Consider the following 17,643-nt stretch of genomic DNA (forward strand, 5'->3'; position numbering starts at 1 on the left):
ATGTAATAATTAAGTTGATTGTTGTTTGTGGAAGCTCCAGTGAATGAGCATTAACTGAGTTTTAAACATCACTTTAATTGGAAGATTTAAAGTTTAAATCTTCCATTTAGGCCCCGCCCACTCGATCGGATCGGCCGATACTGATTCCGGCGATCGGCCCCGAAATTGGCGATCGGAGCATCCCTACCCCACGGAGGAATCGTAACGTTTTTAACGGCAGGGTATCGCGGTACCTTTCAAGTATCGGTACACCGTGCAACACTAATTCATGTAATGTTTTTATTTGTTGCACCAAATTATGGAGAGTTTAATTAATAAGACCAGAGTATCAATACATACCAGTATTGATAAGCAGTATTGGTATCAGTAGGGATACAATCCTAACCCCACCTTTCCATAAGTGGTCACTTTAGGCAGCAGATGGCAACAGATCAGGATTTGGCTTGGGTATTGACGAGTTGCATTATTTATTCACCAACAAAACTGTACACTTCACTGCCATGTTCAGAGCTATAACCTCAAGACTAACTTCAAACTCATGGGCACACACAAGTCTCTCCCTCTCTCTATAGACCAGGGGTGCCCAACCTCCCCGCGATCGACCGGTCGACCGCGGGGAGATTCCCAGTCGATCGCGAGATGTGTCTAAAAATAGAACAACAATATTCAGTTTTATCGTTAATGTCCTATAACATAATCTTCCTGTGCCAGAATAATGCACTTGAACGCATCAAAGCTTTGCGATTGGCCGGCGTGACCCCATGTGTCGGGGCGTGGCTTGTGGGCACTCAGTGGGCTGACGTGACGTAGCAGTGGGCAATGTTCGCTGACGTTGTCCGTGTCAACAGGAGTGACAGTCCGCACACACACAAGACCGCAATTATGGCAGAAGCAAAAAAGCACCAAATATATAATTTTCACTCCGAGTGGGAGGATGATTATTTTTGTATCTATTCCAATTCAAAGTCCATCTGTCTCATCTGCAATGCGAGCGTGGCTTTATCGAAGAATGGTAATTTAGGAGCGGCATTTCAAAACAGTGCACAAACGCTACGAGACCGAATTCCCTCCTAATTCTGCCCTACGCTCCCAAAAGGGGAGGGGCCTGAAAGGACAGCTAATGCACAGCAGTCCATTTTCACCAGGCCCAACAACAAGAGCAAGGCTGCTACCAGAGCATCTTAACGTGTCAGTCACGTTCTTGCGAAACACATGAAGTCTTTCAAAGATGGCGAAGTTGTGAAATAAGCATTCCTGGAGGCTGCTGACGTGCTTTTTGGGGACAGTAAAAATAACAGTAACATTTCAACAGGTTTTTGATATAATAAAAACTCAAGTTAGATATCGTTATTAATCAGCTGTAAGTTTTAGTTTGTTTGAACTTATTCATTATAATTATTGTACAAAATGGTATAAGAATGCAAACATTAAGATCTGTTCTGTTTTAAATTGATTATAGTCTATCATCAATTCAGGTTAAGAAACTAGTGTTGCTTGCATCCTATTTTAAAAAAGGCATTTATTTTTATAATCGACTAAAATGCAACAAAAAAAGGGTTTGATTTTATTAATGTTGTCTTTTTTATTGCACTTTGGCAGCAGATTCCTGAGTAGCTTCAGATCTGAGTTGTCTTATTAGTAAGCCTAATTTATACTTTTGTAGCAACACTATTTTTATATAAATGGCAAAGAAAGGGTTCAGAGTATTTTCTTTTTTCCTGTGTCATATGTGGCAGCACTGTTCAATGCTTCTTGAAAACATCACCCACTGTAGTGACGTGTGAATAAACTCCAACTCTGTATCAACAACACTGTTGTGTAACTTCAGTTAAATACTTGTATGTGTGTAGATTAGAAAGAGGTAAGATAAAGGATCTGCAGTATTTTATGGAGTATTCATCGTACAAAGGTCAGTTTTATACAAGTAGAAGTGTGTATTTACCTGGTAGTAGGCTGTCAGTAATGGCCTCTCTATTTGGACTGGTAGATCTCGGCAGACTGGCAACTTTAAAAGTAGCTCTCGGTTCAAAAAAGGTTGGGCACCCCTGCTATAGACCAACAACACACTATCAGTAATCCCACACACTACCCTGTCAGCCCAGCAGCTGGGAAGACCGGGAAGTATTGGGGAGCTGCAGTGTTTTTGCATGGGCTGATGCTAGACCAAAACACGTTTTGCTACATGCAAAAGTGCATTATAAATGAATTGTGTTATTATTATTATTATTATAATATTTGACCAGATATTTCTTATTTTATAATTTGTGTCCATTTTACAGACAAAAAGAGGATACAGGTTAATAAGGCAATGTAGCCAGGTAATAGCTTTAGCAAAAATGTAGCAGGATGTATTTCTGTCTTTGTTTGTTTTTAAATTATAACCTGTAATTGAGATCATGTGCTTTTCTCCGCTGTACCCTTTGTCTGTCTGTTTGTCGTCGCTTTTCAAAGGTTTACTCCAGAGACAGAGGCATTATTTCCTGCAATCCATCACCTGAGCTAGGTTTGATGTTGCAGTCAGTGTAACAGGTGTAAGGGATTACACTTACACTTACCGCTTATCTTTTTTTAATAGAAAAAAATCCACTTGGGTTTTTTCACCACCGATTCAGTATAGGATAATATGACAATAATAATAGTCAAATGTATATAAAGAACAGTAGTACATATATATTATTCTCTGCTTTTAACCCATCCAGGTACCAGGAGCAGTGGGCAGCTATTGTACAGCGCCCGGGGAGCAATGGGAGTGGGGAAGGGGGATGTTGATGATGCTCAAGGGCACCACGGCAGGGCCCAGGAGGTGAACTGGGCCTTTTCCAAGTAGCAGTCCACACTCCATATTTAGGTCTACGGCTCCCAGTCCAAGCGCCTACTGACTGAGCCACCTTGCCTGTCATTGTATCACTTCTTTAAAGCATTTGGAGCATATGCTTATTGTAACACATTTGACTCAATTAGTTAGTTCAGGGTCTAATTTAACCCTTTGTTAGGCCTGGGCATCTTTTGAAAATTGATGTTAATCAAAACTAAAATAATATGCAAAGATCAAAAGTTTGTGTATAAAACGAGCGAGGCGGTGAGTGAGAAGGGGCAAGAGAGTATATGTGACCTGCTCTATCGAAATCAGTCGCATTGACCCGAAGACACATTTTGAGTTGTATACACTGTTGGAAAGAGGAGATTCCTAGCTTTCTAATGATATCTGGATTGTTTTTGTACTCCAAATATTAAGTGAAATATGTCACATTATATAATGACTGTCACCGAGTCATCATTTTGAGAAAAAGGTCTTCAAAGTTTCCTCTTCTCTGGAATCCATCGATCCGATTGATTATTAGCAAATGATCAAAATACTACGGAGGGAAGATATTTTCGTTTGGATTACTGGTCTGGGGGAAGCTCGCGAGTGTGTGTGTGTGTGTGTATACGTGTGTGTGTTTGTGTAATTTTGCGTTTGTGTGTATTGTGTTTGTTTCCCGGGGAAAACCCTCACGAGAAACACCGGCTGTTGTTATGCCTGCTGTGACGTTAAATTACTCCGTTCTCCGCTTGTAATTATGCAGAAGCTTGAAAGCTGTATTTATCATCTGAATTTGCAGAAACAAGTTTAATATTCTGAAAGCCAAGACTTTGTTTAATTGAAATCAGATGAAAACAAACTGTAACGGACCCTGCCGTGTTATTTATGATTACTCTACGCTTAAATTCATAATGTCAGCCGGAGGGAGGGGGGCGGCGCTGCGGAAGAGCAGAATGCCTGTCATCTTCCCTTTACAAGCTTAAAGAATGTATTTATCCTATGAGTTTGGAAATAAAAGTTTCATATTCTGAAAGGCAAGACTTTGTTTGTTTAAAATCAAACAAAACACCCGAACCCCGAAAAAACATTTTTTTACGCAAATCCACGTTTATTTTGAAATGAGCCGTTGCGACTTCCGACTGATTTCGATAGAGCGGGTCACATATGTGTAATGGTGCAAGTTAGTAATTATGTGCCGAACTTTGCCACTACCCACAAATCATCTCCATTCAGCTCAAAATACCATGGCAAGCACAGGCATCATTTATACTGGGGACACTTTTGGAAATGGCCAATTTTGTCCACCACTTTGCATTAGGATAATGTCCTAATATATACTGTAAATACCGTGAAAACGAATTGTATACTTTGAGAGGTTTATTTGCAAAATGGAACATCAATCTCGAGGACTGTTCACACTTTTTGGATGTATTTCTGTGCAGTTTGGACCTGCAACACGTTCAATATTAGCAATAATTGAATGGACTATAGTAAAGAAATTGATGCTCCCGATTTGCAGCAGCGTAGCATTGTTACAGCACTAGTTGTCAACAAATGATTGCAAGCATATGTATGTATGTGTGTATATATTGTTTGCTGTGGGCGTTTAATGCAGTTGTGGGGGGTTTTTTATCAGAAAAAATGATGGCAAGTGATGATGAGAGAGCAGCCTAGAGAACAACGGTGTGTGCGTGCAGTGAGTAGGACGTCAGCCGTGCAGTGTGTGTACCATCTATTTGTTGGAGAATAAATGCTACTGCTCAACAAAACCAACTGCTGGTTGTGTGATAATTGAAGGAACTCTGGCTAGCAGTGGCAACAACAACAACTCTGGTTTAAGGTGTGCTGACCTTTAATGTGGAAAGCTATACCAATGTGACAAGCCCCTCCTCCAAGTTTCTCAACTTCCTGTGCGACCAAAAGGGGTTCGAGCAATTCTGGAAACCCTTTAACCTGTTGAGCCCCACGGCCCGCGGCAAAAAACGCAATATCTGCAAGAAACAGCGTCTGAGGGCTTCTTAACATTTGACAGGCTATTAATGTGTCATACCCACTTAACGGGAAGAAACTCAACTGACTGACGATATGAAAAAATGTTACCAAACAAAAACACAACTCTAACGCCGGGCCTCTGAATTAGCCCTGAGCGAAAAATTACTAACGCACTTAGCACAGAACTCACGGTATAAATACTTTATTACAAGTATCATCACTGTGCGACCAAAACTCAGGGCAGCGAAGGCAAAGCCAGACAACACACCACGTAGCTTTACGGAGCCAAAACGGCAAATATGTCTTACCTTTGCTGTTTTCTGATCAAAAGTTGTGTTCAATGGCATTAAAACGATAAAAACGCTGCTGAAGGTTAATCCAATGTCTCTGTGTCCCTTTGAAATGATTACTGATAATCCATCATCATATTTATGGCTATAACCTAGTTTTCAGTTTTCAGAGCGTAACATAGCTTTTGGTTTGCGCATCCCTCTCACTCCTCAATGGTAACGTGTAGGTGGATTTAGGAACATCCCCTTCGATTATATTGGCTCTAACGGCCCCCACACACGGCGGCGTGCGTTGACGCTTCAATGCTTCTGCCCATTCACTTTGAATGGGGTGACGTCACGCTTCGCCGAACTGCATTGTGGGAGCAAAGCATAGCTTTGCTCGCGTTGCTCGCTTCAAAAGTAGAGCAATGTTCTACTTTTGACGCTTTGACGGAAGCGTCAGCCAATCGAATCATATGCCAGTACAAGCTCTAGCGAATCAAACCGCTGCTTGTGTGTCCGGGGCGGGAGATTCAGGTCATTGGTTGTTGGTCTAGCTTCAGACATGCCCGCCGCCGTGTGTAGGGGCCGTAACCGTTCAAAAGAGGTGTCAATCATCAAAATCGACCGAGGGGGGCCAGAGATATGACAAATCCACCCAAATGACCCCAGAAGTGTTTTTTTTTTTGCTAAACCTCTTTAAAAAGGGTCAAATGTCACTTGTTTTCTATCAATCTTGATACAGGGTACTTATTATATGTTATAGTTTGGATTCCTAAAGATTTTAGTCTACTATCCCATCATTCAAGGGTGGTTTTCACTATAAGTAATGTTTTTTATTTGGACGGACACTATAATTTACATTTTTTTACTATGTTCAATCTGAATTTACTTTAAAATAAAAATATTCTATATTGATTCTGACTTTTCTACATCCAACTCACAGGTTTATCATTGCTTTGAGAAAAAAGATGATTAATTTAACCCTTTTAGAAGTGAATATATAGTCATTTGTTCTGGGCATGTTATTTTCGAGCCTGAGACCTGAAAAACAGGCTTGGGGCTGAACAGGTTAATTAGAGTCCTGTGTTTATCACCATAATGTATGTGTTATCACCAATACTCAAGAAGAATTCCATTAGTTGAATGAATCCATTTGGTAAAGCATGAGTTACAGAATTAAATAGTTTGAAAGAAATCGTAAACGGTAAGGACAGCATATTGCCAAGTTCATGAAAAACATTAAAAGTATGATATCTCTCTTAAATCAGTAGTAATACAACATGGATTTCTTTCTATAAAAGTATGTTTTAGTTCAACCAGATAATTATTAGAAGTCTTGACGAAAAAAATCTTCTAAGCTACATATCGATAATATTACATGGTATCTGTTCAGCAAAAATCGACAAAAGAAAAGACTGACAATTGTCAATTGCGTTGAAAATGTGAACTCAAGTCAACTTTGAGGCATTTAAAAAAGTTAACTTTTATAGGTATTAACAGTATCAACGAAATGTAGGATATTAGGACCCATTTTTGCTTTACTATTGGATATAATACATCTCTGTAACTTATTCTTCCAGATATGAACTTATATCTTGCTCCTGGAGGAGATGCAACACTATGAACAGGACCATGCTACCCTACTTTGAGTGGATGCTAGATGTTGTAACTAACTCCATTATTTTGGTTACGTCACCTTTATTCCTTAATAATTGGTGATTTTATTTTTTGAATGGCAGTAGACAGTATTTTCTGATTTATGGAATGATAATATATTAGGTAACATCTGCATATAGGATTGTTTCTTTAAATGACTCGCCACTTTGAAGTAGAAACTTCTAACACATTTTCCAGCAGTGGATGTTCTTCCTGCCATCATACAATTATCGTAGTTACACCATAGACTGTAGCCTATATACACTCGCGGGGGGTCTGGATAAAAGGTGGAATACAAGACTTTAAGTTCGGCGAAGGGAGCTGGTAGTGCCATCTTGTGGGTCCGCAGCATGGAACTGCCATAAAGCTTTAATCCCCACACATTTTCTGCTTAAGCCCTCTCTATTGTGTGAATATAACTGCAAAAATGTTGGTTCTGTTCGAGCAAAATGAAAAGGGAAAACTTCCCCTCGGGCCGACGGCAGACTGGCTGGATGATGGAGTCTGAAGTGAAGCGCTTCAGTGTTGGAACGGGGTCATTACCAGACGGGGGCTAAATGTGACTGCTAGCCTTGCTGTTCAAAATAATTCGGATGCGAAGGAGAAACTCGTATTAATGCTTGGCGGTCCCAGTGTTAGTTACGCTAGTTTTATGCAGAGGGAACACACTGACTACTGTTAGTGTGAGTCTGGGTGAAGTTAGCCGAAGCAGCATGCTGGTTAAAAAACAAAAGATGAGCGCTAACTAAGTTGTATCGGAGTTTGTGTTACGGGAGCTAACTCCTCTACATGTTACCGAGCAGGGTTCCACTCTGGCTCAGGGCCACACACACGGACACAACACTACTCACCGAATGAGTCTCAGTCCGGCTATCCTTCCAGCCTCCATTCCGTCTCCATGTCGACATTTTGGAGCAAGTTTTAGAGATGTTTCTAGAGTCCGGGCCTGGACTGCTGGGCGCCGCGCTGGAAGCCATGCATTCTGGGAGAGTGACGTCAGACCCCGGGCTAAGGGGAACTCTAGCAGGAACCACTTCCATTCACACAAAAAACACACACACACACACACACAATAACATTATAACTATTTCCAAACATTAGAAGGATTTGTGTAAACAAAACTGATGTAAAAAACAAAGACAGAGACCTTGGTGTATATAAACATGTTATAATAATTATTTGATTTGCTTGCAACAACAACAAAACTGGTGAACAATGAATGGTGTTAATTTAATCACAAGAATAACATGAGGATATTGACAAATAAAACACCGATGGTGTATTTGTTCTCTTTTCTTAGTTGTTGTCTGAATTGTGTGATATATTCAGTATCTCAAAGAGTGAAAGTGAAAGAAAAGTGGTGATATTTCTGAGGTGGTGGAAGCAACACTAGATAACCTTACGACTATAAAGTTAAAATGTTGACCTGTAAACCAACCTACCCCTTGTGATCTGACAGATTGTTATGAATCATGTTCATAATAGATGAGTATTGGGGATTTATTAGTCACAACAAAGAATATCACTGGTGTCAATGTTCCTCATAGGATCTGAAACATGATCTATGCATAATTCGATAATTGTGTTTCTTTCACCTTTGTACAAGGCCCATTCAAACCCCATGCAGCAGAGCAGTACGTTTGTTGGCACCCACTTGGTTGTTGACATCCACCTGGATTCACCATCTTTTTATTTATAGACACATGCATTTTCAAGCATTTGGACTACCTATGTTGTAAATGTATTATCTTTTGAATTTACACACGACATCTATTGCCCGTCCGTCCGTCCTGGGAGAGGGAGCCTCCTCTGTTGCTCTCCCTGAGGTTTATTCAATTTTCCCCTTATGTTTTTCCTTGTCCGATGTGATGTTCCAAGGACAGAGGGTGTCATATTCATATTCTGTACAAACTATGAAGTCCACTGAGACAAATGTAACATTTTTTATATTGGGCTATATAAATAAACTTTGATTGACCAATTGATTGATGAAATAGATTCGGAGTACTGTGTACTGCCTTGCTGAAATAATCTCATGCAACACCCTTGCTGCAAATGTTTATCTTTGTTCCACTTAACTTAAGTGTTTGTAACATAAATTAAAGATTAATACCGGCTATTATTGTGAGGTTCCTTCCAGGTGTGTTTATTTGCTCCACTTACAGTGTTGCCTGTATAAACAGTTGCATATGTGCAGAGTTAAAATAGATAACGTGGTGGCCAGTCGTTGTTTGCTCTGAATCCGTTTTAATATGAATATGAATGGCACAACATGTTGGTGTTCTAAAGAATGGACTCTATTGTTATATTTAATATGGCTAAATAAATAAAAAATACCTTGCATTGGAAGACTAAAATAATATAATGTATGATTATTTGCATGCAGCATCTGTTTAAATGTAACATTTGCATGAAGAGAGCAGGAGGTTTTTTCTTGCATTCCTGCGGAGGGTTTGACCTTTGACCTGGTTGTTGCATTCCAAAGAGGCTTGTCCTGCAGCAGCGCCAGCCTGCACTCACACTGCTTCTGTGCTACCGAGAGACGATGTGTGTTCAGCTAGTTTAGACAAGGCACAGTAGCGAGATATATCAGAAACTAGCAGACAGCACAGCACCGTCCGGAGCTAAAAGGAGTGTCTTGTTTTGGGTCTACACAGTTCACCTAGAACGGAGTTAGCCATTTTGCTAAGCAGCTAAACCGCCATCGTATTGAGTTTGCTTTATAGACACACAGCAGGCTAGCCGCAAACACCATCGCAGGGGAAATGAAGGACAAACAAAAGAGAAAGAAGGAGCGGACCTGGGCTGAGGCAGCCCGCATGGTAAACACTGTTTTGAGCATTTATAGAGACATGTGTACATTATTTATGGTATAATGCGGAGTGATGTTCCAGATGTGTTGTTGTGTTCATTCTACTCACGACCACTGTATGCACTCTAATATTAGCTAGGTTAGCTTTTATCAGCACTAGACCAGTCTATATGTTGGATATGTTTAAAATAAATGTAACTGGATGCCACATTTGAATTGTGTTGCATTTCTTTCTGACTGCTGACATAAAGAGCTACGCAACGCTACATGCTAATGCTGGCTAACACGCTAACATCCTCTCTCCTGTTTGAGCTCTTTGTTTGCTAGGCAGCAGGCTAGCTAGCTAGCCCTACGCTAATTTCCATTTTAGCAGCCCGAGAAACTCAAGATACGCAACCAGTTTGTGCATTTCATTGTTTCAACGTGACCCTGTCAAACCTCTCAAGATCACGGAAAGGCTAACTTAATATAATAGTCGTTATTAGGTCGTTATGCTTATTATAATGCAAGCTACAGTTAGCAAAGCTAGTAGCTAACGTTAACCCCTACCCAGTTGTATTATAAAGACTCAATGGTAAAGGAAACAATACAGTCCTCATGTTGTTGGTTAAATCAATCAGGCTCAATTGGAAGTTCAACGTGTCGGAATTGGATATTTAGGAATGAGGTATAGTCACATTGAAATAGTTGAAATACAAACTTTGAACTACCAAGCTGAGGGGATTATTCCCCCAGTAGGTACACTTCATTTGATATACATCTAATTAATAAAAATGCATTCGGAGCAGATGGCCAAATGTCAGTTAAGTAAATATGTGATTCTGTATATTAGTGCTCAGATGTCTCTTTCCAGAGTGTTTAACCTCAGTTTGAGGGCAATTGGTTCACCAGTTACTTGTGTCTGTTTGGCCCAAGAAGCCTTTGCTTTCTACTCTGTAGTAAGATGTATAGAAGTAAACATTCCTGATCCTTTCTTAACCCTGTACAATTACTACAAGTGCTCTCAAATTCTATCAAATGCGATGCATTGTGCAGACTTCCACATCAAGCACTATTGTCACATCAGAACCAAAAGAAGGATATGTTTTAAGGTAGGATAGAAGTCCAACAACTAAAAAACGACTCTATCAATGAAGTGTAATAAATTAAAGAAATTATTCACAGTTGTTCATTTAGGACAGAAGGTTCAACGTTGTTAAGAATATAAATCCAATTGACCTGCACTCTTTGTTAGCGCAGAACATTTTGACACATTTTTCCGTAGTCAGAATCTACAAATATATGGAGTAAGGTGAACATATAGTTAACCCAGCACACATTTAACAGGATTTCAAAACTGGGCTCGCGGTAGCCCTGACAACGACTCATTGACTATGAGCCTTTGGTGGATGGCTAAACAAAGTTTGCAGGGTTTCCCGCACATAGACTTTACTTGGGCGGAACATCACTTTAACTTTTTTTTCATCCGCGACCATGACGCCATCTGCGATCGATTAACTTGTGGACAATGATCCCTCGCTCTACGCCTCCTGTACCCAGTCCCGGACTGGCTATTGGGAGGAGCGGTGGTTTCCCGATGGCCTGGCCTGTTAAGTGGTCTGCCTCACACAGGGTGACTGGCTGTCTACATGATGTGGTCTGCCTCACACAGGGGGACTGGCTGTCTACATGATGTGGCATGCCTCACACAGGGTGACTGGCTGTCTACATGATGTGGCCTGCCTCACACAGGGTGACTGGCTGTCTACATGATGTGGTCTGCCTCACACAGGGTGACTGGCTGTCTACATGATGTGGTCTGCCTCACACAGGGAGACTGACTGTCTACATGATGTGGTCTGCCTCACACAGGGTGACTGGCTGTCTACATGATGTGGTCTGCCTCACAGGGTGACTGGCTGTCTACATGATGTGGTCTGCCTCACAGAGGGTGACTGGCTGTCTACATGATGTGGCCTGCCTCACACAGGGTGACTGGCTGTCTACATGATGTGGTCTGCCTCACAGAGGGTGACTGGCTGTCTACATGATGTGGTCTGCCTCACAGGGTGACTGGCTGTCTACATGATGTGGTCTGCCTCACACAGGGTGACTGGATGTCTACATGATGTGGTCTGCCTCACACAGGGTGACTGGATGTCTACATGATGTGGTCTGCCTCACAGGGTGACTGGCTGTCTACATGATGTGGTCTGCCTCACACAGGGTGACTGGCTGTCTACATGATGTGGTCTGTCTCACACAGGGTGACTGGCTGTCTACATGATGTGGTCTGCCTCACACAGGGTGACTGGCTGTCTACATGATGTGGTCTGCCTCACAGGGTGACTGGCTGTCTACATGATGTGGTCTGCCTCACACAGGGTGACTGGCTGTCTACATGATGTGGTCTGTCTCACACAGGGTGACTGGCTGTCTACATGATGTGGTCTGCCTCACACAGGGTGACTGGCTGTCTACATGATGTGGTCTGTCTCACACAGGGTGACTGGCTGTCTACATGATGTGGTCTGCCTCACACAGGGTGACTGGCTGTCTACATGATGTGGTCTGCCTCACAGGGTGACTGGCTGTCTACATGATGTGGTCTGCCTCACACAGGGTGACTGGCTGTCTACATGATGTGGTCTGCCTCACACAGGGTGACTGGCTGTCTACATGATGTGGTCTGCCTCACAGGGGGACTGGCTGTCTACATGATGTGGTCTGCCTCACACAGGGTGACTGGCTGTCTACATGATGTGGTCTGCCTCACACAGGGTGACTGGCTGTCTACATGATGTGGTCTGCCTCACACAGGGTGACTGGCTGTCTACATGATGTGGTCTGCCTCACACAGGGTGACTGGCTGTCTACATGATGTGGTCTGCCTCACACAGGGTGACTGGCTGTCTACATGATGTGGTCTGCCTCACAGGGTGACTGGCTGTCTACATGATGTGGTCTGCCTCACAGGGTGACTGGCTGTCTACATGATGTGGTCTGCCTCACACAGGGTGACTGGCTGTCTACATGATGTGGTCTGCCTCACACAGGGTGACTGGCTGTCTACATGATGTGGTCTGTCTCACACAGGGTGACTGGCTGTCTACATGATGTGGTCTGCCTCACACAGGGAGACTGGCTGTCTACATGATGTGGTCTGCCTCACACAGGGTGACTGGCTGTCTACATGATGTGGTCTGTCTCACACAGGGTGACTGGCTGTCTACATGATGTGGTCTGCCTCACACAGGGTGACTGGCTGTCTACATGATGTGGTCTGCCTCACGGGGTGACTGGCTGTCTACATGATGTGGTCTGTCTCACACAGGGTGACTGGCTGTCTACATGATGTGGTCTGCCTCACGGGGTGACTGGCTGTCTACATGATGTGGTCTGCCTCACACAGGGTGACTGGCTGTCTACATGATGTGGTCTGTCTCACACAGGGTGACTGGCTGTCTACATGATGTGGTCTGCCTCACAGGGTGACTGGCTGTCTACATGATGTGGTCTGCCTCACACAGGGTGACTGGCTGTCTACATGATGTGGTCTGCCTCACACAGGGTGACTGGCTGTCTACATGATGTGGTCTGCCTCACAGGGTGACTGGCTGTCTACATGATGTGGTCTGCCTCACACAGGGTGACTGGCTGTCTACATGATGTGGTCTGTCTCACACAGGGTGACTGGCTGTCTACATGATGTGGTCTGCCTCACACAGGGAGACTGGCTGTCTACATGATGTGGTCTGCCTCACACAGGGTGACTGGCTGTCTACATGATGTGGTCTGCCTCACACAGGGAGACTGGCTGTCTACATGATGTGGTCTGCCTCACAGGGTGACTGGCTGTCTACATGATGTGGTCTGTCTCACACAGGGTGACTGGCTGTCTACATGATGTGGTCTGCCTCACAGGGTGACTGGCTGTCTACATGATGTGGTCTGTCTCACACAGGGTGACTGGCTGTCTACATGATGTGGTCTGCCTCACGGGGTGACTGGCTGTCTACATGATGTGGTCTGCCTCACACAGGGTGACTGGCTGTCTACATGATGTGGTCTGTCTCACACAGGGTGACTGGCTGTCTACATGATGTGGTCTGCCTCACAGGGTGACTGGCTGTCTACATGATGTGGTCTGCCTCACACAGGGTGACTGGCTGTCTACATGATGTGGTCTGTCTCACACAGGGTGACTGGCTGTCTACATGATGTGGTCTGCCTCACACAGGGAGACTGGCTGTCTACATGATGTGGTCTGCCTCTCACAGGGAGACTGGCTGTCTACATGATGTGGTCTGCCTCACACAGGGTGACTGGCTGTCTACATGATGTGGTCTGCCTCACACAGGGAGACTGGCTGTCTACATGATGTGGTCTGCCTCTCACAGGGTGACTGGCTGTCTACATGATGTGGTCTGCCTCACACAGGGTGACTGGCTGTCTACATGATGTGGTCTGCCTCACAGGGTGACTGGCTGTCTACATGATGTGGTCTGCCTCACACAGGGTGACTGGCTGTCTACATGATGTGGTCTGCCTCACACAGGGTGACTGGCTGTCTACATGATGTGGTCTGCCTCACAGGGTGACTGGCTGTCTACATGATGTGGCCTGCCTCTCACAGGGTGACTGGCTGTCTACATGATGTGGTCTGCCTCACACAGGGTGACTGGCTGTCTACATGATGTGGTCTGCCTCACACAGGGTGACTGGCTGTCTACATGATGTGGTCTGCCTCACACGGGGTGACTGGCTGTCTACATGATGTGGTCTGCCTCACAGGGTGACTGGCTGTCTACATGATGTGGTCTGCCTCACAGGGTGACTGGCTGTCTACATGATGTGGTCTGCCTCACAGGGTGACTGGCTGTCTACATGATGTGGTCTGCCTCACACAGGGTGACTGGCTGTCTACATGATGTGGTCTGCCTCACAGGGTGACTGGCTGTCTACATGATGTGGTCTGCCTCACACAGGGTGACTGGCTGTCTACATGATGTGGCCTGCCTCACACAGGGAGACTGGCTGTCTACATGATGTGGTCTGCCTCACACAGGGTGACTGGCTGTCTACATGATGTGGTCTGTCTCACACAGGGTGACTGGCTGTCTACATGATGTGGTCTGCCTCACAGGGTGACTGGCTGTCTACATGATGTGGTCTGCCTCACACAGGGAGACTGGCTGTCTACATGATGTGGTCTGCCTCACACAGGGTGACTGGCTGTCTACATGATGTGGTCTGTCTCACACAGGGTGACTGGCTGTCTACATGATGTGGTCTGCCTCACACAGGGAGACTGGCTGTCTACATGATGTGGTCTGCCTCACACAGGGTGACTGGCTGTCTACATGATGTGGTCTGCCTCACACAGGGTGACTGGCTGTCTACATGATGTGGTCTGCCTCACACAGGGAGACTGGCTGTCTACATGATGTGGTCTGCCTCTCACAGGGTGACTGGCTGTCTACATGATGTGGTCTGCCTCACACAGGGTGACTGGCTGTCTACATGATGTGGTCTGCCTCACAGGGTGACTGGCTGTCTACATGATGTGGTCTGCCTCACACAGGGTGACTGGCTGTCTACATGATGTGGTCTGCCTCACACAGGGTGACTGGCTGTCTACATGATGTGGTCTGCCTCACACAGGGAGACTGGCTGTCCACATGATGTGGTCTGCCTCACACAGGGTGACTGGCTGTCTACATGATGTGGTCTGCCTCACACAGGGTGACTGGCTGTCCACATGATGTGGTCTGCCTCACACAGGGTGACTGGCTGTCTACATGATGTGGTCTGCCTCACACGGGGTGACTGGCTGTCTACATGATGTGGTCTGCCTCACAGGGTGACTGGCTGTCTACATGATGTGGTCTGCCTCACACAGGGTGACTGGCTGTCTACATGATGTGGTCTGCCTCACAGGGTGACTGGCTGTCTACATGATGTGGTCTGCCTCACAGGGTGACTGGCTGTCTACATGATGTGGTCTGCCTCACAGGGTGACTGGCTGTCTACATGATGTGGTCTGCCTCACAGGGTGACTGGCTGTCCACATGATGTGGTCTGCCTCACACAGGGTGACTGGCTGTCTACATGATGTGGTCTGCCTCACACAGGGTGACTGGCTGTCTACATGATGTGGTCTGCCTCACACAGGGTGACTGGCTGTCTACATGATGTGGTCTGCCTCACACAGGGTGACTGGCTGTCTACATGATGTGGCCTGCCTCACACAGGGAGACTGACTGTCTACATGATGTGGTCTGCCTCACACAGGGTGACTGGCTGTCTACATGATGTGGTCTGCCTCACACAGGGTGACTGGCTGTCTACATGATGTGGTCTGCCTCACAGGGTGACTGGCTGTCTACATGATGTGGTCTGCCTCACAGGGTGACTGGCTGTCTACATGATGTGGTCTGCCTCACAGGGTGACTGGCTGTCTACATGATGTGGTCTGCCTCACACAGGGTGACTGGCTGTCTACATGATGTGGTCTGCCTCACACAGGGTGACTGGCTGTCTACATGATGTGGTCTGCCTCACACAGGGAGACTGACTGTCTACATGATGTGGTCTGCCTCACACAGGGTGACTGGCTGTCTACATGATGTGGCCTGCCTCACACAGGGAGACTGACTGTCTACATGATGTGGTCTGCCTCACAGGGTGACTGGCTGTCTACATGATGTGGTCTGCCTCACACAGGGTGACTGGCTGTCTACATGATGTGGTCTGCCTCACACAGGGTGACTGGCTGTCTACATGATGTGGTCTGCCTCACACAGGGAGACTGGCTGTCTACATGATGTGGTCTGCCTCACACAGGGTGACTGGCTGTCTACATGATGTGGTCTGCCTCACACAGGGAGACTGGCTGTCTACATGATGTGGTCTGCCTCACACAGGGTGACTGGCTGTCTACATGATGTGGTCTGCCTCACACAGGGAGACTGACTGTCTACATGATGTGGTCTGCCTCACACAGGGAGACTGGCTGTCTACATGATGTGGTCTGCCTCACACAGGGTGACTGGCTGTCTACATGATGTGGTCTGCCTCACACAGGGAGACTGGCTGTCTACATGATGTGGTCTGCCTCACAGGGTGACTGGCTGTCTCCATGATGTGGTCTGCCTCACACAGGGTGACTGGCTGTCTACATGATGTGGTCTGCCTCACAGGGTGACTGGCTGTCTACATGATGTGGTCTGCCTCACAGGGTGACTGGCTGTCTACATGATGTGGTCTGCCTCACACAGGGTGACTGGCTGTCTACATGATGTGGTCTGCCTCACAGGGTGACTGGCTGTCCACATGATGTGGCCTGCCTCACACAGGGTGACTGGCTGTCTACATGATGTGGTCTGCCTCACACAGGGAGACTGGCTGTCTACATGATGTGGTCTGCCTCACACAGGGTGACTGGCTGTCTACATGATGTGGTCTGCCTCACACAGGGTGACTGGCTGTCTACATGATGTGGTCTGCCTCACACAGGGTGACTGGCTGTCTACATGATGTGGTCTGTCTCACACAGGGTGACTGGCTGTCTACATGATGTGGTCTGCCTCACAGGGTGACTGGCTGTCTACATGATGTGGTCTGCCTCACACAGGGGGACTGGCTGTCTACATGATGTGGTCTGCCTCACACAGGGTGACTGGCTGTCTACATGATGTGGTCTGCCTCTCACAGGGTGACTGGCTGTCTACATGATGTGGTCTGCCTCACACAGGGTGACTGGCTGTCTACATGATGTGGTCTGCCTCACAGGGTGACTGGCTGTCTCCATGATGTGGTCTGCCTCACACAGGGTGACTGGCTGTCTACATGATGTGGTCTGCCTCACAGGGTGACTGGCTGTCTACATGATGTGGTCTGCCTCACAGGGTGACTGGCTGTCTACATGATGTGGTCTGCCTCACAGGGTGACTGGCTGTCTACATGATGTGGTCTGCCTCACACAGTGTGACTGGCTGTCTACATGATGTGGTCTGCCTCACAGGGGGACTGGCTGTCTATATGATGTGGTCTGCCTCACACAGGGGGACTGGCTGTCTACATGATGTGGTCTGCCTCACAGGGTGACTGGCTGTCTACATGAT

At 45.7% G+C, this 17,643-nt stretch overlaps 1 protein-coding gene and 1 pseudogene across 1 annotated transcript in view; one reads left to right on the top strand and one right to left on the bottom strand.

The window, feature by feature from the left end:
• The window catches only part of LOC117535485, a 20,093-nt pseudogene extending 12,360 nt beyond the window's left edge, over positions 1-7,733 (bottom strand).
• A 1,472-nt stretch (positions 7,734-9,205) lies between these two features.
• The window catches only part of asxl1 (ASXL transcriptional regulator 1), a 28,922-nt gene continuing 20,484 nt past the window's right edge, over positions 9,206-17,643 (top strand). The window contains 1 exon segment of the mRNA XM_034199965.1: positions 9,206-9,548. Coding sequence (XP_034055856.1) covers positions 9,492-9,548 — 57 coding nt within the window. The 5' untranslated portion in view covers positions 9,206-9,491.

This window comes from Gymnodraco acuticeps, unplaced genomic scaffold (genome assembly GCF_902827175.1).
Source record: "Gymnodraco acuticeps unplaced genomic scaffold, fGymAcu1.1, whole genome shotgun sequence".
NCBI classification, from domain to species: domain Eukaryota; kingdom Metazoa; phylum Chordata; class Actinopteri; order Perciformes; family Bathydraconidae; genus Gymnodraco; species Gymnodraco acuticeps.